This window comes from Papio anubis, chromosome 2 (genome assembly GCF_008728515.1).
Source record: "Papio anubis isolate 15944 chromosome 2, Panubis1.0, whole genome shotgun sequence".
NCBI lineage: Eukaryota > Metazoa > Chordata > Mammalia > Primates > Cercopithecidae > Papio > Papio anubis.
This window is the reverse complement of record NC_044977.1, coordinates 53,697,969-53,725,038: the sequence shown is the minus strand read 5'-3', so window position 1 is coordinate 53,725,038 and position 27,070 is coordinate 53,697,969. Positions and strand designations below refer to the sequence as shown.

General features: G+C 51.2%; 1 protein-coding gene across 1 annotated transcript in view; it reads left to right on the top strand.

Moving 5' to 3' along the window:
• Window positions 1–1,685: 1,685 nt before the first annotated feature.
• SLC6A1 (solute carrier family 6 member 1) overlaps window positions 1,686–27,070 on the top strand; it is a 45,538-nt gene continuing 20,153 nt past the window's right edge. The window contains exons 1-4 of the mRNA XM_017955245.3: window positions 1,686–1,908; window positions 24,949–25,010; window positions 26,083–26,412; window positions 26,807–26,938. Coding sequence (XP_017810734.1) covers window positions 26,175–26,412; window positions 26,807–26,938 — 370 coding nt within the window. The 5' untranslated portion in view covers window positions 1,686–1,908; window positions 24,949–25,010; window positions 26,083–26,174. The remainder of the gene's footprint in view (window positions 1,909–24,948; window positions 25,011–26,082; window positions 26,413–26,806; window positions 26,939–27,070) is intronic.

Here is a 27,070-nt window from a genome sequence, read left to right as displayed (position 1 = left end):
GGGGAAGTTTCCCAAATGAAAATTGAGGTTCTGTCACCTAAAGAAGTTGAAATGAATGTCAGGCAAGCAAAAGTAGCCTTCATTTTTGCTACCCTTGTATCTCCACTCAAGGCTATGCTCCACATCTCCATCCAGACAGCTTCTATTCATCCTCCTATTCATCCTCAGTTCAAATGGCACTTCCTTGAAGAAACTTTCCCAAACCATCCCACACTGGACTGGAATCCCCTGCATGTGTGCTCTTGGCAGAGCTTGTCATTCTGGGCTTGTGTGGTTATTTGATGAAAGCCTGTCTGCCATACTGGACTGGCATCACCTTGAAAGCTGTGGCCTGTCTTGCCCATCGCTCTGTCCCTGGAGCCTAGGACAGTGCCTGGCACACAGGAGGAGCTCAGTAAATACTTATTTGAAGTACCAATGGAGGTCCACAGCAAATATGACCTGGTGATCAGTGGTGGGAGGCGAATGGGTCAAGAAAGACATCAAGATTCCCTGCTCATGAGTGAGAGTGTGGGGAGACAGAAGTCAAGGTGACCTTGGTGAGCACTGCCTTGGGGGACTCAAGGATGGATGAAAGCGGGAGGAGGCGAGGTGACATGGGGTAGAGGACTGGAGATCCATCAGCAAAAGCCATCCCTGGGGACACAGAGAGGAGGGGAAGGGTAGGTCAGGGCTGAAGAGAAGGAATCTTTTCTCTGAGTTCCTGGGGAGCCCAGAGGGAAGGGTTGATGTGGCTCCATTCCCAGGAGCCTTTATAAAAGAGAGTAGGGAGGTCAGGGCTTTGCAAGGACAAGGGAAGGAGTCCCTATGTGCTGGATTGGGATTGGTTGGAAAAGGGATTTCTCTGGGAGAATCCCTCAAACCTCAAGAACTGGGAGGAGAAGGGTGTCTGGGGCTTCTGCCACCATCCCTGTTTCCCTTTTGAGTAATCTGTTTCCGCATCTGTCCATCCACACACAGAGTTACTTGTGTCTCCATGACCAACTGCTGGCAGTGGACAGGGTGTCCTTCCCACCCCACCTCTTACACACACTCCCACCTGGTACCCAGAGCCTGGTCACCCCAGGCCAGGCCTGTGTTTCCAGGTGTAACAGGCAGGAGACGCTGCCCTAGGACGAGAGCAGGGAGGGGGCAGGGGCCCACCCCCACCCACAGCGACCCACAGAGGGCGAAAAGAGGACGACGGCAGAGAGAAACAGAAAGGACAGGCCAACAGAAGCAGTCCTGCAAGGCTGGAAAGAGAAAAGCCAGGAGGGGAGTGCTTGCTGTGAAGGACAGGGATACAGAGACCAAGGCGGACAAGCAGACAAGCTGATGACCCAGGACAAGGCCGGGAAGAGCCATCCAAGGAAGGAGAAGGAAGGAGAGAGACTGGAGCGGGACTGCGGGGCAAGCGAGGGAAGGAGGGGGTGGGGAGAGGGAGGGAGGAAGAGAGAGGGGAGAAGGAGGGAGAAGAGAGCGGGAGAATGCGAGAGAAAAGAAGGGAGAGGGGAGGCGTAGAAGGGGAGAGGAGGTGAAGTGAAAAGGAGAGAGGCTGCTGGCGGTGAAGCTGCAAGAGGCAGCTGCGGAGGGAGCGCGCGGCGCGGGCCGGGAGAGCGCTGGGCGGGGGCGGGCGGTGCGGGCAGGGCCCTCCCCGAGCTGGGCGGGCTCCGGGAGCCGCGGGCCCCGCCCTCCCCCTCCATCCCTCCGGTCTCGCTCCCCCCTCCTCTCCCTTCCCCGCGTCCCTCCGCCCGCCCTCGGAAGACCGAGACAGCGGAGAGGTTGCGGGTGAGCTGCGCTGTGCCCAGGAGCGGAAGAGTCGGGAGCGCAGCGCAGCCCGAGCCCGAGCGGCCCCGCGTCCCGAGCGCACCGGAGCGGCCGAGCCGCCCCGCGCAGCGCCCGTCCCGGGCAGTGCAGCCCCGGCCGCAGGTAGGAACGGGCGGCTGGCGTCGGGGCGCGGGGAGCTGAGCCTAGGATAACGGCGCAGGACCGGCTAGAGTCCCGAGCCGCCGCCGCGAGCCGGGTCGGGTGGGGGGCGGACACCTCGAGATTCAAGCCCCCGCGCGGCACCGTCCCTGGAGCCACATGAAGGAGCAGGGGCGCCGCTCGGACCCCGACGTGCGCCCGGGCCATCCATCCTCTGAGACACGCGGGAGGCAGGAGAGCTCCAGCAGAGGCGAGAATTGCATGCCCCTTCCCTCCTGCGGTGCCCCTCTGGCCCCGCAAGTTGGCGCTGGATTCTGCTGGAGCCGTCGAAGCTCCCTATTCATTCCCCAGGGGATGGAGGGGACGCGGAGTGAATGACACGAACAGCGTTAGGGGACCCTGCGCCACTTTCCCAATCCTGGGGTCAGCTGAGCCGAGTTAGAGCTATGCCCCTCATTTGTTATCTGCGGCTACGGCGGGATCGGGTGCGACTTGAGGATGGGACATCTCTGGGACAGCCCAAGCTCTCAGAAACGTTGGCTTAAAAGCACACCTGGGCTTGGGCCGAGTGCACTGGAGCTAAGCCTAGTGCACCGGAGCTCGCGTCGCGCCACCCCAGCCCCGACTTTCTCCAAGAGATATGGGGCGCGGGAGGTCCCTTAGAGGGCTGGAGGACTGTGTCTCCTTGCTGCTTCGGGAACCGCGCTCCCCTTCTTGCTTTTGCTCTCTGCGTTTACTCCCGGGGCGACACTGCTCACCACGGTAGCCTCAGGCAGTGTCCGTTGGGTCCTGAGCACACGTCCCCACGGGTGGCACCCACAGATGTCCTGTTCTAGGCTTGGCTCGGTCTTCAGACAAGAAACTCAGACCGGGCAGTCCCCTGTTGAGGCTCTGAACTAATATCCTCCCAAAATAGACATGAACCTCAAGGAGAAAATTGGAATTTTTAAAAGCTAAATGATAACACCACGTTCCTCCCCGATGTGGGGCTGGAGGCTCATTCCCTTTCCCAGGAAGCTCAGCCTTATCCCCATGAAGAGCTGGCGGGGGGTGGGGGAGAGGGAATAAAATGGCTCCTGAGCTTTTGTGACACCCCAAAAATCAGAGACCGTGTCAGACTGAGTGGCATTGGGGGTCTACCTTTGTTTTTCTGTGACACACAAGGTGGGTGTTTGGCAAGGGAGTAGGGGATGTTGGGTGCTGGATAGTGCCTAGATTCTGTGTCTTTGGGAACTTTGGGGGAAGTGTCCTCCTAAGGGAGCCTAAAAAGGCTACTACCCCTGTCCCCCAAATTCCAAAACAAAAGAGGTCAGTGAAAGCTACTCGCATCTTGCATGTTATCTCTTTATCTTTGGAGCGCATTAGGAGGGACTGACCCAGCTCCAGATCAGGGTCTGGTTGGAGCAGGCACAGACCCTCTCCAAGGCAGAGAAGAGGAAAAAGAACTTGCCCTTAGAAGTGGGAGTCCCTGCGGGAGTGGGACGGACCTTTTCCCAGAGCAGCCCTGGCAAAATGGCTGAGCCTCCCTCGGGCCTCAGAAATAAATCGTCAGGCAGGCAGCAAACAAAGAAAGAGCTCTGTCTCCAGCCAAGCGCTGGCTCAGTGGCCAGTCCTTGGAGGACAAACAGTGAGTCCCAGGCAGAGAGACACAGCCCGGCCTGTCTGGCAGAGCATCTGGAAAGTGGGGTTCCCCTAGGAACACACAGGAGAGAGGCAGCCACTCTGGAAGTAAAATCAGGGACCCTCTGTACTGATGTGGGACACTTTATTTCAGGTCTGGAGGCTTGAAGAGAAGTGAGTCTCCAGGAACTTAGATGGGGCTGGGAAGGATGTCTAGAGACCAAGGAGTAGTAGCTTAGAGGGTAAAAATGAGGCAAAAACAAGTCCATCAAAGCCGAAAGATGCACAGTGGCCACGTCTCTCCTGCCTGCCATGGATTTTACATGCCTGGTGACCCCAGAGCAGCAAAGACTATGAATTTTTTTACACATGGCCCAGCACACAGCAGGACCTCAATAAATCTCTTAAAATAAAGCCTGCATGTATGGAAGGTGATGCTATCACTGGCATGGACCTACCTGCAATCTCTACCTGTCTTGCTGAGCCAGGAAGGCTATAAAATGTGGCCCCCTGGCCCATAGCCGGGAATGAATGAGCCCCAGATGAGGGTTTGCTTTGAGCTGAGGCATTGCCATTTCTGGCCGGGTGACCTTGGGTACATTCTTGTTCCTGTTGGAAGGAAGGAATGGAGTACCCAGAGCTTCCAATGTGCCAGGGGTTATTCTTACAAGAACTGTGTAAAGCAGGCACTATTCTAATCCCCACTTCAGAGGCGATGAAACTGGATGCAGAGAGGGGAAGTGACTTGCCCAAGGTCACATAGCCAGGAGGAGGAAGGGCAGGGATCTTAACCCTACTGTTCTAATTTGCAGGCCAACTCTGTCCTCTCGTGGGTCTCTGGGCCTCGGTTTTTCCATCTGTAAAGTGAAGTGATGGGGTGGTAGTTCCTGTGGGCTTGCCATTGGAGCAGTGGCTGGTCCTCTGCCTTGGTGGCATATGACATGCTGAGAGCACCATGAAATAAAACACCAATATCAGGCCACTTCTTGCCATCACACAAAGACGCCGTTCCTTGGCCTGGCTGTGAGCTCAGCAGCTGAGATTGAGTTCCATGCCACTTGGAATTTGGAGATGTTTTTTCCACCCTCTTGCTTGTCAGTGGTTCACAGGCAGGGTGTTGTTAATGACAGTTGATTCAGCCTTGCCACCACCTTTAGCGGCCTGCATCCTGAAGTTCATCTCCTTTGTCCTTAGGAGCCCATCCCTGTTGCCTAGTCCAAAATGCACCCACCTTCCGCTTGACCACCAGCCCCGCCCCAGCAGCCCCTCTCCTCAGCCACAGCCCCAGTGCCAAACCCACTTAGAGCCACTTCATCGCCTCTCTGCCCAAATGGAAACTAAAATGCGAGCGTCAGCAGGCCTGTCTCTGCCTGTGTCGGAACTACCCCTTCAATTCAACCGCGCAGTGTCGCCTGAGCTTCTCTGTGTCTGGAGAATGCTGGGCAGGGTATAGCCCCGCTGGATGACAGCAACCTCAAATTGACCTCAGTTGCCAAGAGCATTGGGCACTGCCCCCACAAGGTGAAAAGATCATCATGTGTCCACTGCTCTGTGGCTTGGCGTGCCTCGATGCTGGCTTCTCAAACAGGCCCTGCTCAGGTGGCTCTTTTTGTCAACTTTACCCCGTTTTCTGAAGGGCGCTGGGAGATGGAGGGGAAGAGGTTGGTGCTTGCAAAGCACCCAGGAAATGGGTCTCAGTAAGCGTATGAACATCCAGCATCTTCATCTACTCCATGCTCACCCAAGACCTCTGGGGTCAGGGGAAGGGGCTATGGAGTCAGTGGGAAGTGGGCCAGTAGCAGAGAGGAGAGTTGCCTGGCATAGGCAGTAGGTGTGAATGCAAGCTGTGATATTTCAGCGGAGACCTGGAATTCAGTCATAAACAGAAAAGGAAGAAAACACTAAATATTGTTCCAATGCAATTGTATCAAAAACAGTAATAACTGTCAGTTACTGCATGTTGGCAATATGCCAGGGACTGTGCTGTGTGCCTTACTTATATCATTGCAGTTAATTTTCACAAAGCCCTGTGAGATACATAGCATAATGATCCCTATAAGGGTGAGGAAACTGAGGAGGAGAGGGGCTAAAGCACTTGCTGCAGGATTACTGGGCTAGTCAATAGCCTTAAAGCCCAAACCCAGTCACAGCATGCTTAAATCCCTGCCACTAAAAAGCCCCTGACACTGCTTACTTGGCAATGACCATGAGCACCCCCCACCGCCTCCACCCCAGTTAAGGAGCTGCACAGTTTACAAAGCACTTCTTCATCCATTCCATCTGTGGAGCTTTGCCACAGCTCTGGGAGGCTGGGTGGCATAACTTTTGCGTGATAACTGGGGAAGCTGACTTGCAGAGAGATGAATTTATGCCCAAGGTCCCTCAGCTGCTAGGTTGCAGAACTGGGGTTCAAATTGAGATGTCCAGCCTGTTACAACATATTTGGGACCTAGATTTTAAATTCATTTGCAGCTAGTGCTGATGTCGTGCACTCAGCCACCTTTCCCTAACTCTTGGGTGTCTCCCAATTTTGTCCCCACCATCTTACTGCTTAGGAAGCTATTGAGAGTGCCCTGACAAAGCCATCAGCTGGGTTTACCGTGATCTGACGTGACACAAAAGTGGCATCCGATTCCATGCAAGCTGCCTGCAGCGAATGGCCTTCTATTTTTACATTTCTCACAAATTGGAAATTACAAGGAGGCCAGGTCTTGCAGAGAGATTGGCTGTGGCGCTCTGAAAGCAGGGGATGTACAACTAGGTGGAACGGGCCACTTTAGGATGCCAGGGGCCCTGTTGGCTGTGAAAGGAGTCCCCTGGCTACTGGGGCTGGATGGGATCCTGGCACACAGGCCAGGCTTGGGGATGCAGGAGTTAGTGACTGCCTTGGACAGTGACCTGCAGCTCTGCCCACCTGTCGGTGGCCTGGTGTCTGCAAGATCTGTGTCTCACGCCAGCTCCTGAGATAACTGAGCCCTGGCCAGAGGGACATTCAAGGTCAAAGATGCCCTGAAACATAGACAGCAGGTTGCTTTCATGAATGTGTTGTTTGATAAGGAGGTTCTGTGCAGGGAGAGGGCAGCAGCCACAGGGAGGTGAGCAAAGACATTTGGTATCAGTGTTGCGGTTTGCTGCAACTTAGCACTGATCACGATACTCCCGGTCATCAGAACCGCACGTTATACTTTGCTAAAAATGCTCTTGCAGCTGCTCTTTCTTTTGATCATATATAAAGTATTCTAGGGGAAGAAAATATGGTCCTTGAGATCCTGGAGAAGAATCCTCTCTCTAATAAAGAGTGACTTTTATTTTAAGCTAGTTTTCTCATAAAACCCAAATCAGAATGACCTTGACCCAAATGAGGCTCCTTTGCACACATGTGCTTACATGCACATGTTAACACTTACGTAGAATTTCAGTTTTCAAAGTGTTTTCTCAGTTGAAGCTTGTGACAGCCCTGGGAGTTTCAACTGAAGGTAATTTTATTGTTGTTATTAGTACCATTATTATCCTCATCCAAAAGATGAAACTGAGGCTCAGTGAGCCCTGACTCCTCGTCTCTGTCCCCTAGTTTCCCAGCTGATGGAAATCACCTTTACTAGGCTGAAATCCAGGTTCACCAGGTAGCCCATTGAGAAGTAGTCCAGATGAGGCCAGTTCCGGTAGGAGGTAGAGCACAGAGTACTCAAAGATCGAGACTTACAGGAGAGCTTGGGAAGGTATGGCTGTGAGGTTTGGGAGAAAAGGGCCATGGCATCTTGTTCTAACCTTACCTGAGCTCTGGCCAGAGATTAACATCTCCTTGGTTATCTGGTTATGCCCAGAGTTTGGATCCAAAGAGTGATCATTTGGCTGGGGGCTTCCAGCAGTAGCCAGACCTGGAGGGAGAGGAAGGGATGGTTGCTCTCAGACACCTACCTGCACACAAGAATGCTTTTCTCAGTGAATTGGGGGAGAAATGAACACCAGGGGCCCCCATGAGATTTCATAGAAGGATCTAAAGGTCTTCATAGCCAGGAAGGTTGTGGGGAGTGTTTGTATGTGAGCTTCAGCTCAGACCCACTGGAGGAGCAGGCTATGTGCTTCTGAGCCATGCCCAGGCAAGAAGGCAGGGATGGGGTGGGGATATGGGATGGAAACCACTTTACCCTGGCCATGACCCACTCCCCTCTGCCTTTGGACTGTCGCCATGCTGGAGACTGAGAAGTATCACGAGTTCTAGGAGCTTCCCTATGAGGTGCCGGGGGAGGCAAGAGACCTGAGGGTTTGACAGTTCCCTGGCTGGATGGTGGGGAGAGAACTTGTCCAGTTTGACCCTGACAATGAGTTCAGAGGGCCTGCTGGGCACTGGTCCCTGAGCCAAGGCTGATGCTGGACAATAGGTGCTACTCTCCCCTTCTGCCAGAGGGGACCCTGAGCCCAAGGGTGGTGGAGTCACTCGCCACGGGGTGCACAGACCAAGATTGGACCCAGGTCTTGGTGATGCCAACCTCACGCTGCTTCTGAAAAGCACCTGAGACAAGATAACTGTGGGGGAGCCAGGAGCTTTTTCTCTGTATTCGCCATTTCTGGCTGTGCCATGCAAGGGCTGAGAAAAAGTGAAAGCAATGCAAAATAGAAGTGGCCAAAAGGAAAACCCACCAGCTTCCTGGGCACTGTCTGAGCTGCCAGCCTGCAATCCAGGCTTCACTGCCGCCTGAGCTGACTAAGCCCCTTCCTGCCCAAGTCAGATGTTTCCAGAGCTTAAGATCAAGGACTCACCTATGATTTAAAAAAAAATAAAAAGTAGGCCTGGGGAAAGGGAAGAAGTCATCTTACTGAAGAGTATTTTTTTAAAGGTGGAATTTAAATGCACTCATGGATTACATATGCATTTTTAGCAGGTTGGTTCAGCATAATGACACAGAATGATCTGATATGTACATCTGTCAGTCTTGGGCTCTGCCTGTGACCTAGGCACTGAGCCAGTACTTCACAAGCATTGTCCCAGGATCCTCAATAAGGAAACTGAGGCTCAGGGAGCTCAAGAAGTTGCCCAAGGTCATATCACTGACACGGGGCAGAGTTGGAAATCAGATCCAAGGCTGCAGGGCTCCGAGGCCTGGGCTTGCAGACCTGAGAAAGAAGTGGGAGAGCTGCCTCCTGCTGGGCCTCAAGCCTGTGGGGGACCGTGGGCAGGTTCTTTCCCCTCTCTTGGCTTTGCATGCTCAGTTCATACAGCCAAGGGGTTTGGACCATTGGATAGGACGATCGGCTGCTCCCTGCGCCAGGCGCCAGTTCTCCAGGCAAGGGGAGGGAAGTTGTACGCCCCACTTCCTCCTCTCCTCCTCCATTTCCCCCATAATAGCCTCCCCGAGACTAATGACTGAGGAAGATAAGAGCCCTTTCTCCAAATGGCAGTGAATGCCACTAATGACAGAGCAGATGCAGCACTGTTAATTATTCCACGGGTATTAAATGAAAACGCCAGCCCTGGAGGAGTTAAATAGCGCCACTGATCTGGCAACGGCTGTACTTAAAAGTGGTGCCATCAGCCTGGGCCAGAGCAGAACAGCCTCCTCCCCAAACTTGGAGTTAGACAGGAATCACAAAGGAAGGGTCCCCTCATTGGTCATAGACCCCCTTCAGCTCAGGGTCCGAAGCAGCTCCTTGGAGACATGGATCAGTGGCTGCTTTGGGAGATTTTCTTAAAGGCTCCTGGGGGGCCTAGACTAGTTACCCTCAGGAGCAGATGTGGACAAACAATTGGACCGAATAAAACTCTGAGCACCTACTGTGTGCCAGGTCCTATTTTGGATTGTAGAAAGAAACCGGGTGCTGTTGCTGCCCTTTGAAGATCTGCTTGCAGTGAAAACCGTAGATCCCTTAAGAGCAGGAATGCTCTGTCTTTTGGAGTCTGTGGTCCTGTAGTCAAGAACACAGAGTGGGTACCTCTTTATTACTTTGATTATCTGCTGGTTCCTTGAATGAGAGCCAGAGGCCACACAGATTGTGGCCAGAGCAAGACCGGTGGGCAGGGGACTGGGCCAGGGTCAGGCTGTCTTCTCCAGGTACAAGCAACATGACCTTCCTGCACAGCTTAGCCCCAGGTTCTGAAATGAGGCATGACGTGGATGAAGAGCTGGGTTTTCCGCTTGCTGACGAACCACAGGCAACTCCTTTGCAGTCTCTGAGCCTCAGTTTGCACATCTGCAAAGTGGGGAAGATAAGGGCTATGATGGCTGCAGGCAAAACCACCATCTCCTAACCAACCCTGGCCCTGAATCTGGAGGATCACAGACACCTCATAAACATTTGAAGAGTAACATTCTGGAGGCAATTCAGCAGAGAGAGTGTAGTCACCAAAGGCGGCGTCTGGTTCTTCCTGTGGGTCTCACTCAAATCTCACTCCAACCCCCAACTCATTTCCAGCAGCTCAGGTCACTTGTTCCCAGCTTCCTGAACCTGGAAAGCCATTTCTCAGGTCTTTCTAGGCTAGAGAACATTACAAAATCCACCCATTTCAGACACACCTGTGTTATAGATGGGTAAACTGAGGCCTAGAGAGGAAGAGTCCTAGGTCTTGCAGATGCTAGGACCCAGAGCTTCTAACCCCTAACGCAGTGCTCTTTCCCTTCCACCAAGCCAGCCCAGCTCCTCCGTTAAGAAATTATTAAATAGAGTTGGTGGAAGGACTCTGGTTGCCGTGACAACGGAGCCTGTGTCCTCGGGAGATAATGGCGTTGCACAAGGCAGAGTGATGTGTGTTGAATGCTGATTCGGGAGCTGCTAGAGTGAGAGTGAGCACAAGAGAAGAGTGGAGGGGACCGTGTCTAGAACTCAAGCTTCCCCAAGAAGGAGGTGCGGGACTGGTCGGGGTGGGGCAACTTGCCTCCTCTACTTCCATCCTTCCTACAGCCTTGTCAGAATGGGATACTTCCCTGCACTTCGTGGAGGTGCAGAGTCAGGTGAGGAGAGGTGAAGTGACTCACCCCAGGTCACAACCAGGAAAGAGCTAGAGCTGGGATTACACCTCCAACCAACACGAGGGCCTAGGCTATAGGGAGAGTCTGGAAGGAGGCTGCCCTGCAGGGCCAGGGGATGGTTGACAGAGACCTTTCTAAAGTCTTAAGTGCTTGTGGAGGTCCTGATGGGCCAGGAATGACAATTCCAGCCCAAGAGGAGGAGAAAACAGAACATCAGGGTAGCTAAAAGCATCAGCTTTGGAGCCAAAGTCACATCTCTCCCTGCCACTTCCTAAACTGTGTAATCCTGGGCGAGTCACTTTCTCTCTGGACCTCAGTGCCCTCATCTGCAAAATGGGGATAATACCAGCACCTACCTCGTAGGATTGTGGTGAGACTGCATATCATGAGGCAGATAAAGCATCAAGCCCCAATCCTGGCCATAGCTCAATCACCAGCAGCTGTTGTTATGAGCCAAAGGGGAGAGGTTAGGAAAAGGGTCCGCTCCCAACCATGTATCGGCTTGTAATTTGTGGTGTTGGAAGAGTGAAACTGGCTAATACAGTACAAGCATGGTACATAACAGGGTTCTTCATTCCAGGCTAGTAAATATCACTAGAACAAATGAACAGCTCCATCACCAAAAATATACATAAATATTTTGCATTTGAAGAGTGTGAATGGTGTACCTCACTGCAAACGTACTGTCCTTAAAAACCTCTATGCACACCTCACTGGGGGAATTTGTGTTTGCTCTATGCCAGCTATCTAAATGACCCCATGCTGCAAACGCTTTTAGAAAATAAACACTCTCACCCACACACCTAGTTTCTCTTCTAGAAGCACAGCTGGTGCAGTAGACTTACCTCCCTAATCAGGGATTGGAGAACATGGGGTTAATACCCTGTGAAACCCCAAAGTGCATCATTTGCATGCTGGCAAAGATGCAGGCTGGCAGACAACCCCATTCCATTTTGGAAGCGGAAAGAGGGTGCTGGACTCAGGCATTTGGCTGTTTCAAAAGCGCTGGTGAGAGCTGGGATCCTGATGATTTAGATGCAAGCAACCATTTTGTTTGTTTCCGCAAACCTGTTTGAGCAAATCCACCCCCAGAGATAGCAACCTGTTTCTGGGTCCTCTGAGAGAGAGGGTCATTTGTTTGCTGCTGTTTCTGGGACTGGATGCCAAGCTATGAGGCAATGAGCTGAAGACCTTGGATCTTGACACCCCTATTCCAGGCAGGCAGGAGAGGGGTCAGGGAGACTGATTCAGTGGACAAATAAAGACAGTTGACATTTAACCAGGATTTTAACGGGTGTGCCAAATTGCAGGATACATACACATACCACTTTGGGAATCGCGTTTAATAAACAATTTGCTCTAAGAATTTGATTTGATCAGCATCTCCCAGTGACTCCCACCATTCCTTTATATTGATTGCATATAGGTTAAGATAACACTGGACCAGGCGCAGTGGCTCACGCCTGTAATCCTAGCCCTTTGGGAGGCGGAGGCGGGTGGATCATGAGGTCAGGAGACCGAGACCATCCTGGCTAACATGGTGAAACCCCGTCTCTACTAAAAATACAAAAAACTTAGCCAGGCATGGTGGCGGGCACCTGTAGTCTCAGCTACTCAGGAGGCTGAGGCAGGAGAATGGCGTGAACCCGGGAGGTGGAGCTTGCAGTGAGCCGAGATTGCGCCACTGCACTCCAGTCTGGGCGACAGAGCGAGACTCTGTCTCAAAAAAAAAAAAAAAGATAATACTGGCCTTCCTTCCACCCAGAACTTTTTTCCATCACTAACTAAAAATATAAATGAAAGCCCTGATCAGGTGGTTTATTATAATATCTGCCAGATATCAAGCATTTACTATGTCCCAGATGCTGTACTAACTACATATTTTCCCATTTAATCCTCATAGCAGCCCTAGAAGTAAGTGTTATCACTTCTGTTTTAGACAGAGAGGGTAGGTGACTAACCTACAGTCACACAGCATTGAACCGGAGCTGAAACTCAAAACGAGGTGTCCTTGCCCCTAGGGAAGGACAAATTTTCTTTAAGTCCCGCGAACAATGAGCATACTTATGAAGAGCTCCTGCTTGGGATATCATAGACTGATGAGAAGTTTGTCAGGAGCCATGATAGGGGCAGGCAGAAGAGGGCATTGCTTATTGTTCATGGGACTTAAAGAAAATTTGTTCAATAAAAATCTGATTTTTAGCCAGACACGGTGGCACATGCCTGTAGTCCCAGCTAGCTGGGGGCCTGAGGTGGGATGATTGCTTGAGCCTGAGAGGCAGAGGTTACAGTGAGCTGAGATCATGCCACTGCACTCCAGCCTAGGTGACAGAGTAAGACCCTGTCTCAGAAAAAAATTAAATAAATAAATAAATAATCTGATTTTACCAAATGGGTAGACTGTTCTTGTTACATAGGAGTTTTCACTTTACAAAAACAAGGGGCTCTATACCATAAAATTCCTTTCCACAGCTAAGTGAGTGAGTTAAGAACAGACGCACTGGTGAACGTGAGCATTCAAGTCTTTTAAAAATAAAATTAGCCTTTATATTGTGGGAAAATATTTTAGACCCTGGAATCTGACCCTTAACTGACTCTGAAAATACACGCCTCCCTCATTCTTGCAGAATATTCTAAAGCAGAGTCTCTCTGAAGTTTTAAAAATCCAACTGAGCTTTTATTAAGAGAACAATAGGATTTGTTGTTTCCTAAATATAAAATTATAACACCAAACATGCTTTTTCAAACTTTACCACCCCCAAGAGTTCGACATATCCCCTAGGGAAGGGGACATTAATCCTCATCCGTCTTCCACTGCTCAGAGAAAGAGCTCTACTGAGTGACTACGACTGCACCGTGTATACAAGGATTGCAAATTCAGGGGCCGTTGAGGGCCAGACAGGTCACAGAAATGCGTAAAGAGGTCAGGGATAGGATGATAGTAATGGTGGGACTTGTAGTAAACTAGAAAACACATCACCCCTGCCCTTCTCCAAAGCATGCAAGTTCAAGTTCTAAAATTCAAATCCGATACCACTCAACCAAACATATTTGTGGGATCCATTCGGCCCAAAACCACCACGTTGAGATCCCTGGTGGTTCTTATGACCTTGTATGATCTTGATCCAGACAATTTCTCTCTGGGGCTCAGTCTGATTGTCTCTAGAAGGGGCTGATAGAGCCTGCAGAGCTGCTGAGACAGACAGAGGAATGCAGTCCCAGGTGTGGACGCTTGATAAAGAGCCGTGGCGCTGTCTGCAGCCACTGTCTTGGATGTGCCTTCTGCGACGCTAAGCCAGCTCTCCGTTTGGGCTGTGCTCCTGCACGTGACTTATTTAGTTCATCGTTTAGTTCAGGCAGCCCTTGCAGTGTTATGTTTTCTTTTCCCCAAATCTGAGTTCTTAAAGGGCCTTTACCTTAATGCCCGTCGGAGTCTTCCAAGCACATCTTGAACAGAAATGAACAGCTATTTTAACCCCACGGGCTACTTACAAGTGTGCTTTAAAAGGCAAAGAGTGATGTAAAAGAATGGCAAAAGGTCATCGTGCCGCTCTTATTTCCTGGTCTGAGTTAATCCTTTCTGGCCGGTTGAGCACGGGGCTTTTACAGAGGCATCCCCTGGAACTGAAGTCCTCCAGAAAGTCCCACACCCATCAGAGGCAGAAGGAAGAAAGGAGCCTGGAACAGGCGGTGAGGGTGCAGAGGGAGGGCACCCGGACCTGTTCCACAGGGGCTCGCCCTCATACCCAGCACAGGGTTGGGGGCTCCAGCTGGTGTGGGGAAGTAGCTGCCCCGCGTGGAAGGTTAAGACTAATGGGCCCCCAGCAAACACAGTCAGAACCAACTGAAGGAAGTCAGTGGAACAGGCCCTGCAGCCTGGGTTCAAAAATCCCGGCTCCTCCGCCACTTTTGACCTTGGCCTCTGCCAACCTCAGGCTTCTCTTGGCTGAAAGGTAGGCTACCTCCCTCCCTCCTTGGGTTCAGTGAGCTGACACAGTGGAGCCTTGGACAGCTTACAAGCAGTGAATGGCACATCTGTTTTCTCTTCCGTCCTTCTTTCCTTCTGCCCTTGTTTTTCCTCTTTCCCCTTTCTGATCCCTTCCTGTGTGCCTCCTTTCCTCCTCCTGTTTTCCTCCTCATCACTCTGCTCCTTTACCCCAGCCTCCTCCTTGTCTGTTTCTTTCCTCCTCTCCTTCCACTCCCTTTTCTCTCCTTTCCCCCTCCTTCCCACTCTCCTCTCTCTCTATCCCTCTCCACTTTTTTAAATCCACCCAGGGGATGCCTCCAAGTTCCCGTATCTGATCCCAGGGTGCGATGTTCCTTGCCCTGCAGCAGGCATCTCTGCGGGTACCCACTGGCCCCAGCATGCGCTCCAGGGCCAGCCCAGGGGGTGGCGTCTGGGGCTTCCCTTACAGGAAGCAACCAAGAGGGTTTCCAGCATTAAACCACTCAGGAAGCAAGGCCAGTCTCTGCCCAAGAGCATGCCTCACTGGCCCCACAAGAAGAACCAGGCCTAAGGCGTAGTGGTGTGCTGGAGCCTGCTCGCAGATGGCGCACACCCAATCCTGTGACCTCGTATTAGTACTTTGCATGGGTCACGGTGGGAGTGTTTACACCACAGAAATCAGCAGGTGCTGCAAATTGAGTCTTCTGTTTTGTTTCCTAAGAGCCCGTTGTTAAAACTTACCAGCACACCACTGCTCTGTAGACCTGCCGCCTTCTCCGAAGCAAACGTTCCTGTGCTGAGGCCTTGTAAGAACAATGTCTGCTGCCATAGAGGGCAGAAGCCAGAAGAGCGCACGCACATCTAGCACTGTTTAAGCTGCCTGCTGTCGGGGAAGCAGAGCAGGTGGAAGATCTGAGCCCTGTTCTTGCAGAGGTGACGGTGCAGCTGGGAAGCTAAGACAGAAGAATCTGTAATTAGTCAGGAGAGAAGCCACGTTGTATAGGGTGACCAGGCCTTCCTCCTCGCCCCCACTATGGTCCTGGCTCAGGCACTGTCTCTCATCCTTCCACCAGCCCTGTTACAGCAACCTCCACCCATGCTCCCTCTCCTCTCTTCCTCCCCACACAGCTGCTGGGGGATCTTGCCAAGTCACCATCACATCAAATCTCCCCACCTTCCATGGCTCAAGTGGCAGCCCTGGTGACCACTCCATGCCCACAGCGGAGAGGGATAGTTAAGAACATGGGCTTTGGAATCAAACTGCAGTGTCTGGGAGCTGAGAAGTTGTTTGACTGTCTGAACTTCGGCTTCCTCATCTGTACAGTGTGCAGTACAGAAAGGCAGTAAATACATTAAGCACTTCCTCAGCCTTCGGTGTGATCATCATTCTCATTACAGAGTAAAATGTGCCCTCTTTTCCTGCATCAGAGTTCTTTACTACTACTGGCGGCTTCCTGGCCACGTTTCCCTAAATCACCCCAGATTCTAGCCCCCAAGCCAGCCTCCTCACTGTCTTCACATATGTTCTGTATTTTGGCTTTGTTCTGTCTGCCTGGAATGGACCAGGAGCAGTTAGGGTTTCGGTTAAGAGCAAGCAGTCCGGTCCTGCTCCTCTAGCTGTGATTATTTTAAAAATATCCCCACTTCTGCTCCATTTTCCACCAAACCCAATGCTACCCCTCCCAGTTGCCTGCCTGAACCCAGACCCCAGGGCAGGGCACCACCTCTCCTTCTCTGTGTGCTGTGGAAGAACTTACACCGTGGATGTGGATTGTCCATGGCCCATCTCCCAGCTGTCCCAAGAGCTCAGTGGCAGCAGGACTCAGACTCCAACTTGCATCTTTGTCCCTCAGCACCCAGCATGAGGCCCGGCTCCCTGGAGGTGCGCAGTAGATGAGGATTGGATTGAAAATTGCCTTGACTGGCCGGGCGCAGTGGCTCAAGCCTGTAATCCCAGCACTTTGGGAGGCCGAGGCGGGTGGATCACGAGGTCAGGAGATCGAGACTATCCTGGCTAACATGGTGAAACCCCGTCTCTACTAAAAATACAAAAAACTAGCCGGGCGTGGTGGCGGGCGCCTGTAGTCTCAGTTACTTGGGAGGCTGAGGCGGGAGAATGGCGTGAATCCGGGAGGCGGAGCTTGCAGTGAGCCGAGATCACGCCACTGCACTCCAGCCTGGGAGCGCAGCGAGACTCCGTCTCAAAAAAAAAAAAAAAAAAAAAGAAAATTGCCTTGACAAAATGAGGTGCTCAGTTGGGCACTATAGATAATTAGGGGCTGGAACAGACATTAGTAAACCACTGATGGTGTGAGCGAGACAAGCAAGATTGGATCAGAGTGAGGTAGAGCTGGAAATCGGAGTCTGACTCTCCTGCTTGCGCACAGAAGAAAGCTGAGGCACAGAGAGGGGAAGGGACTGGCATAGGGTCACACAGCTAGTAAGTTCAGGGTGAGATTTCAAACCTGTGTCTACTGGACTTCAGGGTGTCAAGCCCTTCCTCCTCAGGTCAGCTCCTCGCGGCAGCTGCAAGACACAGGCCATGTCTGCAGTTAGAGGACAGCTGGGGTCTCCAAGAGGGCAGTGCTGCCCCTAGAGGCTAGCTGCCTCCTGGGGACTCTGATTAGAACCTCCAGCCCCACGGCTCAGCCAGAATCCCACGTGACCTCCCAGAGACTCCCTGGATACCTGTAGGGTTTGTCCAGCACAACCATAGGAGCCATTTTAGAGCCAGAACTCAGAGGCTTTTATGCTGGCAGCCTCTCTTGAGTTTCTTAAAAAGAACAGCAGGCCTTGTCCTTGTGGAGGTTTGTCCTGGAGGGAGGTGGCTGCTGGGGATAGGCCATACTTGTACACCCCAAATGGAGGGCTTGGGGGGTTCCACAGGTACCCCATTAGAGACAGCAGAGTGGTTAAGAGCTTGGACACAGGAGCCCGGCTGCCTGGGTCAAGGCTTGGAGCCCCTAGCTCCTAACTGGGAGACCTTTGGCAAGTCACTTTAACTTCTCTGTACCTCAGTTTACCCATCAATAAAATGGGGGCTAACAGCAATTTAATAGACAAAAAGCATTTAGAGTGGCCCCTGGCACATTAGTAAATGTGTCCGGCTCACTTCCTCCCTGTGCTGAGCTCTTCTTTTTCTTTCACCCCTTGTTAATGAAAAGTTGAGGAATTTTTCTTTTCTGCAGGCGGCTACAGAAGCAGGAGAACCATACTCCTGGAATCTGTTTCACCATTGGATGGGTCTGTCATATTCCAGTAGTTGCAAAGTTGAATTTGTTCTCACCTGGGTTGTCGGGGTGGGGATGTCTTCTGGCCTTCTTCCACATTGTGGTTTCAGAGGTGTCCTAGAAAACCTGACTTCTAGGCTCTCAGAGGCTGAGAGCAGAGGGGAAGGGCTAGAGCCTCCATATATTCATCTGTCCTAGGACAGTGAGGCTAGGCAAGCTCATCTCCATGCAGTCACATTTCTTTCCCTCTGGCATCCAGCAGGCATGCTTGGGCAGGTCAGGTCATGAGGCCCAATAGGTCTAATGGCTTCAGGGAATTTCACACAGGCCAGTGCCTGGGAGGCACTTCCTAGACAAGCAAATAGCACCAGACTATAAGTCAGAGGGCCTGGGTCAAGTCCTGTGTGACTTTGGGCAGGTCATTTGACCTCTCTGGGCCTTAGTGCCATCATCTGCAAAATGGGACAAACGATCATTTTAGCTTCAGTGTATTTAGCACTTCCTGAACTGAGCACGGTGCTAGAAAATTCAAATCCAGTCATCACAGAGTGGGAAGTGGTCACTATTGACCTCCTTTATTGACGAAGAAACAAAAACTCTTTTTTTTTTTTTTGAGACTAAGTCTCGCTCTGTTGCCCAGGCTGGAGTGCAGTGGCGCAATCTCAGCTCACTGCAAGCTCCGCCTCCCAGGTTCACGCCATTCTCCTGCCTCAGCCTCCCGAGTAGCTGGGACTACAGGCGTCCGCCACCACGCCCGGCTAATTTTTTGTATTTTTTAGTAGAGACGGGGTTTCACCGTGTTCACCAGGATGGTCTCAATCTCCTGACCTCATGATCTACCCGCCTTGGCCTCCCAAAGTGCTAGGATTACAGGCGTGAGCCACCACGCCTGGCCAAAACAAAAACTTTGAGAAAATAAATAGCTTACTTGAAAGTCACAGTGGGATGTTGTAAAGAGTAGGCATGCAATAAATACTACCGACAAAGACACCTGCTTCTGCAAATTCCCTCTCAGGTACGTTGAGGCAATGGAGGGATTTATACCAAGGCATGAAACTGCTTTCCTTCATCTCTTGAGTAAGAGTATGTGGCTGCCTGGGAGCTGGGTGGGAGTCTGTAATGTTCAGGTCACTCTCATGCTGTGTGACCTTGGGCCAACCACCAGTCCTCGGTGGGTTTTTTTCTTCATCTATAGAATGCCATGGTAGACCAGGTGCACCGGTTTGGCATGGAGCAAGTCTGGACCAGGAAGGAGGCCAGTTGTGTCTTGGCCCTAAGCACCACTGTGCATGGGGCTGAGGATCCAAGAATGGAGGCCTCCCATTTAGGCCCCAAGCTGTCCCAACCAGCTCATTTCTCCTGTAGCCTGCATCCCACCACAGGCCTGGCTGGCCTCTGAGGTCTTGTTAAAATGCTGGGCCTTGGAGACCCTCTCTGGTGGCTCCCTTTCCATCAGGGCACATTCTCCAGGGAGCTTTCCCTGATCTCCAGGACAGTGCATGGCAAGCGCTGCCCACAGCACCGGCTGTCCTGCACAATTCCAATCTCCATCTAACCTTCTGTACCTGATCATCCAGTATTAATTGGTCTTCACATTTGTATAACATTTTTCAATTACAAAGCACTTTTGCGGCCATTCATCTCTTTGAGTGGCAGCCTAAGCTGCTATTTATTGACACTTCCTGTGTGCCAGGCCCTTGGCTGGCCTCTTTCCATGCATTATCATGCAATTCTCAGAGCAATTCTGTGAAATCCACATTTACAGATGAGAAAATCAGGACTCAAGCAAGCCAGATATCTAGCCCTATTGCACAGAGATTTGAACGAAGTCCCATGAAATAATCTGGGTCATCCCTAACTTAACAACTTCTGAAGCTATCGTATGTGCCTAAATCATGGGACCTGGTTAAAAATCAGCTTCTCATTCCACAGGTCTTGAGTGGGGCCCAAGATTCTGCATTTCTGACAGGTTCTCAGGTGATGCTGATGCTGTCTCTTGAAGAACCGCACTTTGAGAAGCAAGGCCCTGAAATCACTGGGCAATTTCAGACCCCAGGCTGGCAAGGCTGTTTCCTTATCTGTCAGATGGGTGAAGTAGCCCTGGCTTACATAGATGGAATGACTCCTGGATGACATAGTGCCTGCAAAATGCCTGGCACACAATAGGTGCTCAATAAATGCTAGCTCTTTGATAGGAGCTGGCATGAGTCTGGGTACACAACAGATGCTCAATAAAGCCTTGTCCAATGGATTGAGCCTAGCATTTTTCCCAAAGGCAGAGAATAAACTGTATTATGTTTCCCCTTGGAATGAAGCCAAACTCAATATTAATTTCTTTCTTGAACCACGGAGTTTCAAAAAGAAATAAAGGCAAACTAGAGTGATTGCAGTCGAAGCGAGCCTCTGTAATTTCTGTAATTACAGAACGAGAGCAAAGCAAAGCAAGCACAGCCTCATGGAGGGAGTGGTGTGAGGTAGGGGGAGGGGAAGAGCAGGTCCTACTTCTAGACCCACTGCTCCCCCTCCTTGCTTCCCTGGCTTTTCAGAGCTCCCCACTCACTCCATGGTGGGGCCATGGCCTGGGACAATGGCAGCCCTGAGACTCCAGCCCTGACCTCTTGGTCTCTGCCTAGGTCCCCACTCCACGCAGCCGCCTGTCCCTCTGATGCAGTGGGACAGAGGGAGATTGTCCAAGGCGGCTTCCACACACTCCCCTCCCCCTTGCCTGCCATCTGGTCCAGGGCTGGGCTGCTCACAGCCAATCATCCAGCAAGGCCCACGGCCCAAGGGCGCCACCTCCAGAATAGATTGTGGGTGCCAGTGCCACTTCCGCAACTTCTGCCGGTCCAGCGACCCCCATGCAAGCCGCTGTCATCTCTCTGGACAGGCAGCCTCTGATCATGTCTCCCTGCTTCCCCCTTGCCCCTATGCAGCCTCTTCTGGGCAGCCAGAGGGAGACTCTTCCCCCACCACTGCAACCCCCCACTTCCTCCCATCCCACTTAGAATGAAACCTGAATTCTTGCTGTGGCCTCTGACACGTGTGTGACCTGGCCCCTGCCCAACACCTCCTCCTGAATCCGTTTCCTCTCACACTGCTCACACTGGACTCCAGCCACTTTGGCCACCTTGGTGTCTTTCAAAGGTGCCAGGCTCGTTCCTGCCTCAGGGCTTTTGCACTTGCTGCTCCCTCTGTTTGAAATACTGTATCCCAGAAAGTCCCATTTCTGGCTCCTAATTCAGACTGAATGTTTTTTTCTCAGGCCAAATAAAACAAGCCCAAGGGCCAGTTTTGACCCATTTTGCCACTTCTGATGTAGGGCTTCCAAACTGTACATGTTTTCTTTCCCTAACAAAGCATCTTGTCATTCAGAGATTGGCAGAGGAATTCTTTGTGCTTGGTTTGGCCCCATTTTTATCAATGGCTTTAACACTTGGTCATAGAGCATACACTGAGGAAGGATGGGATATCCTGGGAACGTTTCTCCATCTTCCTGCCTGGAGTGTCTTTCACTAACTCCATCCTTCCCAGAGGCCCCATGAGCGAGTCATCTTCTGGTTTACTAATCTGATCCCATTATCAGCCCTGCCCCATCCCTGCAGCTAGTCCCTAAGTTCCTTAGCCCAGTGTCCAAGACCCTTCACATACTGACCTTCCTAGCTTCACACTTTGTACTTTAGTACACGTGTTTCCCTCCACTTGGAACACCTTTTCTCTCTTTTTAAACCTGATGAATATTTATTCAACCTTCAAAGCCCTGCTCAAGTGACCCCTTGTCTAGGATGCGTTCTCTGGCTGTATTAACGCGTTTCTTCTAGGCCTACCGTGTCTTGTTCTTACACCTCTTGCAGCACTATCACAGGGTATTATGATCAGCTATAGGCAGAAATATTTCTCCTTCTAGGCCATGACCTTGACAAGGGCAAGTGTCTTGTCTTACTAAATTCTCACACCCTGAGTATCCACCCCAGCTCCACGCACATAGGAGGCCTCACTAAGTATTTAGAGAAATGAATCTTTCTGCTGGAACCTGTTAGTTCACTGATTCAGATTCTGGCAACCAGGGTGTAGTTCAGAATATAAAATGCTTGAAGAGATGGCTCCATTGTCGTTTCAGCACACAGCATGTGCTCAGTACATACTTGCAGAATGAATGTGTTAGTGAGCGAGTACAGAGGACCTGACCTGTCGTCACTGGTGGTCTCACATTAGTAGTGCCCTGTGAACGTGGCTTTGGTGGAATTAAGTTAATCATGGTATAGTATGCACCTGAAGGAACGTGGAGCCGGATTCTGGGTCTCAGAATGTTGTTACCTGATGAAGAAGAACGGGAAGACGCTGGAAGAAGGCTTTGGAAAAATGCCCAGATCATGAGAAGGTGAGAGGTGTTTCTTCTGCCTGCTCCACCAGCCGGTAGAGGAGGCTGATCACAGACTGGCACTCAGGACAAGGTGGAAGAAACGTGTGGTCTTGCCACTACAGACTCACAGAGCTGTCCTCCCAACATGATCCCAGAGAGCCACAAAATACAGGGGTGTGTCTCAGGAAAGGAAAAGTAACAACTTGCAAAAAGGTTGGTTTTGCTTCAGAGAAATGTTCTAGAAAGACAGCCAAGTTACCCTGCCGTGAACTCACACACACCTGTGCTTTCTGCATGTTATTTTTCACAGGAGAGGGAAGTGCCAGGAATTAAAATTGCCGAAGCACTGTTCCCCAGGTGTGCGGGTGAGGCATGCTTCTTGGGACCACTCCATTTAAGTGTTGGGTCCCAGGCGCGTTCACTAGCAGGAGGCTCTTTCTCATTTTCCTCCCATGGACTAGATGTTTGGGATTTTTTTTACTACCAGACTTTATTACAGAATAATTATTTTTGTATTAACAAACACATGTACCACTCCCAGCTTCTGACTGGCCCAAGGTGCTGAGCTAGACTTCTTTGCTTTGGTACAAAGAGAGCCCAACGCCAAGAGACTTGACATTTCTGTTAGCTGGTATTCCCCAGGGGGACTAAAAAGATGATTTCCATTGGAGTTTTTAAAATGCTGAAGACACTGAAAGACCTGAATAGTAAACCCTTAATAAACGTTAGTCGGCATTATTATTGTTGTTGTTGTAGCCTTCTGGGAAGTTGCGAATGCCAGATTAAGAACAATGGATCCATACTCGGTGGCGATTGCAGTGATAACAATGACTGAGATTTCCTAAGCCCTAACTATGTGCCAGGCATAGTTGTACACGCTTAACACACATGATCTCATTTAATCATCACCATAACCCTCTGAAGGAGGTATTATTATCCTCCCATGTTACAGATGAGGGTCAGAGAGGTGAAGTAACTCACCCAGCATTAGCAGGTGTTGGAGGGAGCCGAGGTCTGTCTGACTTAGCACTAGGGTGGCTTTGCCGCTGTGTAAGTCAAAGAGCCTTCTCAGTCCTAAATCCTCAAAGAAGTTTGAGTTGTATCAATTCATGGCTTTACTTCGTTTATCTTCATATGTGCCACATCTTCTAAAAGGAAAACTCCAAATATAGTCATGTGGCTCTTCCTAGGGAAGTTATAGGCATTTAGCTGAATCTGAATACATATCCCCATATTCCAGAAATTGGAAATCACATGTATGTCTTCTTTATGGTGGGGTCTTCAGAGCAGCCACCATCTCTGATTGCTCAGGGCTTGGCATGAGGAGGTGCTCAATATAGTCATGGAGAAGAACTCATGGACTGAACATCCTGGTGAACCAGAGGGATGGTGCAGAGATTTAAGATTGCAACAGGAACCCCCAAGCCAATGTAAGCAAAACATCTGTTTCATGACTATGGGAATATTTTGTAAAATCCAAGTACCAGCCTGAAGAAAGCCTGGAACTGCAAACTAGGAGCTTCAAGACACTCTATCTTTTGATCTCTAGTTCTCTCCTTCCTCAGCAGACCAACTCTCACTCTGAGTACAAGATGGGCAGAGGATGACTGCCCCAGAGTTCCCAAGTCACTGGCAAAACTGCCCCTCTTCCTGGGTCCCATGCCAAATTTCCAGGGAAGGAATTTGATTGGCTAGCCTGGGTCAAGTGGTCAGTCTTGATCCAAGGTGATTGGATCATTTTGAACAAATATGGCAGCTGGAGACCACAAGGGTAGATCATGGGACAGTCAAGGCCATCATTGTTAGGACAGTTAATGGCTGAGGCTGCTCTCTCCTGCATATCCCAAGACTCCCTGGTAGACCACAGAATCGGCCGCCTCCTACTTCCTGCCATTCTCGAGGAGGGGAGGCAGGCACCCTACTGAGTCCAGAGCTCCCTCTAACATTGCCATGCCCAGGCCAGGATCTAGATGGGCATCCAAGACCAGCCTGTGTGCCGTGAAGGAGCTCAAAGTGAGCAGGCCATCCCTGAGAACGAGGAGCAGGGGTGGCAGGAAAGTTTGGATGATCTGAAGATGGCCTGGTTCTCCGTGAACTCTGGGAGGAGAAGATGGTGTTTGGTAATGGGGACTGCATGTGAAGGGCTGGAGGGCCTGTCCACAGCAGACTGGGCCCCCACTGGGCAAAGCTGCAGGGTGGAGGTCACGGGCGGAGGGCCAGGGTCACACTGCACCTTGCTTTGGCGCAGCTCCCACCTCTGAGGGTCCGCAGACTGGTGCTTCACATGTTCTGGTTGTTCCGAGGGTTCCATAAGTTTATTTTGTGTTATATTATTAATTTAAATCACTTTTGTAGAACATTATAGAAATTTTAAAAAAGCACAAAGAAGAAAACAAAAGTCACTCATAAACTAAGCATTGTAGTCATCTTTGGATATATCCTTTTTAAAAATAAATTTGGGGGGAGGGGGCAAAAATTGGATAATTCGAAATAAACTCTCTGGAAACCTGCCTTTCTCACCCCAAAACAAGGTGCTCTTTCTCGTGTTCTTATGTGGCCTTTTTGTAACATTTCCACGAGTTTGGATGGAGGATGGAGAAAAGTCTCAGCAGCCCCTCTGTCGGTTTCTCTTCTCCTCTGATACAATTATAGAATGTCTTCTCCACGCTGCCCTCATCCCACCCCCACAGCTGTCCTGAGGGCAGCAGGCCCCACTCCTGCATGTTCCCAGCACCCCGAGGGCCAGTGCCATGCTGCATGGACTCGCTGCGGCCACCCTGGCTGGGGATGCTCTGCGGGACACACGCACAGCCCGGACGACCTGGCAGGCTTCCTGCACCCCCGCTGCCCTCTGTAGGAGCTGCCTGCCTGCCCCACCGCTGCTTCGCCATCCCTCCTCTCCTTCCCTTCTCTGTTTTGCAGGCTGTCACCCAGAGTGGCAGAAGGAGCCCTTCTGGAGCTGACCCACCCCCGACGACCATCAGGTAACATCAACAGCCACAGTAACAACATCCATGAGTGGAGTTCTCCCTCTTAACCAGGCTGACGAAAAGCACTCTTGCAGCGATTACGGCTGAGTTTTCATGCAACTCTACAAGCCAGAGGGGATTGCCCCCATTTTATACTTGAGGAAACTGAGCACAAACAAGAGCAGTACTTAATAGTATTGAGTAGTAGTACTGAGCAGTAGTACTCAGCTGGTAGAAGGCAGACTGGAGATTTGAACTCAGGACTGGTCTCAGCCCAGTTTCCTCCACTGTACTGTACCCCATGCTGCCCCTGGAAATAAAAAGGTAAGAAGGCTTCAGGGTGTCAGTAGAATATCTTGCGGTGACTGAAGGCTGAAAGAGGTACTCTAAACCAGTGGTCCTTAGCTGAGGGCCAGGGCTGGGCTGCCAGTATAAGAATCTCCTTTAGCAGAGTTTGTTAAAAGTATAGACTCAGGACTTCCTGCAACCCAGTGAGAGATGTACCGGTGTCATCCTCATTTTAAAAGATAGGGGCACACAGAGGTTGAGTGTACTTAAAGTCATACAGCTCAAAAGTGGTAAAGTGGACTGTGATCAGAGGTTGTAACTCCTAGGCTCTGTTGTCTTCACTGGGACCCTCCATAGTGGGGCCACCTTTCTCCCCATTCAACCACAGGTTGAACTTCTTTCTTGCTTGCCCTGGCCATGGCTAGTATGGCTGCAGAATGGGACAAGGCTCCCAATTGCATCCTTGAAGGCAAAGTTAAAGATTTTATGATTAAATACTTAATATTTCATGTTGGAAGTTTGGTGGCCTCAGATTTCTCCTCTGAGCAGGACATACAACAGAGGGTTGGACACAGATGGCCGGAGTTGAAGCTAGGCCAGGAAACATCGCTGTGTCTTTGGAAACAAAAGTCACCTTCCTTCCTCCAGGAGCGAGGGTGGGCGAGAGGAAGAGCTTATAGAGAGCCTTTTCAAGCCCCTAGTTTGTTCATGGGTTATTTTGTTTTTGTCATTTTAGGGTGAGGCAACTCCAAGGTCATACTCTCTTTCTGTGCCTGTCACCCTACCCCTGTCCTCCTAGGGTGCCCTTGAGCCGCAAAACTGCTGTCCACGTGGACCGGGGCTGACATCGCACGTCCATCTGCCAGGACTCCTGCGTCCAAATTCCGAGACATGGCGACCAACGGCAGCAAGGTGGCTGATGGGCAGATCTCCACCGAGGTCAGCGAGGCCCCTGTGGCCAATGACAAGCCCAAAACCTTGGTGGTCAAGGTGCAGAAGAAGGCAGCGGACCTCCCCGACCGGGACACGTGGAAGGGCCGCTTCGACTTCCTCATGTCCTGTGTGGGCTATGCCATCGGCCTGGGCAACGTCTGGAGGTTCCCCTATCTCTGCGGGAAAAATGGTGGGGGTAGGTGCTGGCCTGGAGACCTCCTGGCTGGGTCTGGACCCTGCAAAAAGGATCCTGCTTAGGCATTTTTCTGGGGCAACTGTAGGAGAAAAGCTCCCCTAAAGACTCCAGAGGGAGCACCAGGCCCCATTTCTTGTTTCTTATCCCTTTATCAAAAGATTCCCGAAGGACGATTGTCCTCTGTTAATGATACCAAGAAGTTCATCTACTCACCTGCAAAAAATGGGATGTGTTTCACGTAAGGCTGTCCTTGGGCCTGCAGTTGGCTGTGGGTCCTACTTTTGAGGCGGGTATAGAGAAATCCTGGATGGGGACCCAGAACCATGGCAATCCCTCTACCAGGGCAGGTCTTGAAAGTCTTGGGGCTACGAGCTCTGTCTTCTTTCCCCTGCAGGAGCCTTCCTGATCCCCTACTTCCTGACGCTCATCTTTGCGGGGGTCCCACTCTTCCTGCTGGAGTGCTCCCTGGGCCAGTACACCTCCATCGGGGGGCTGGGGGTATGGAAGCTGGCTCCTATGTTCAAGGGTAAGTCTGCAGAGCGGAGCCCTGGGTGGTGGTGCCCCTGCCCACACATACCCCTGCCCCTCTGGAGAGAGGGAGCTGTCTACCCAGACCAGGGTTGACATCACATATCCGTCCATCAGGTGCATGTCTGAG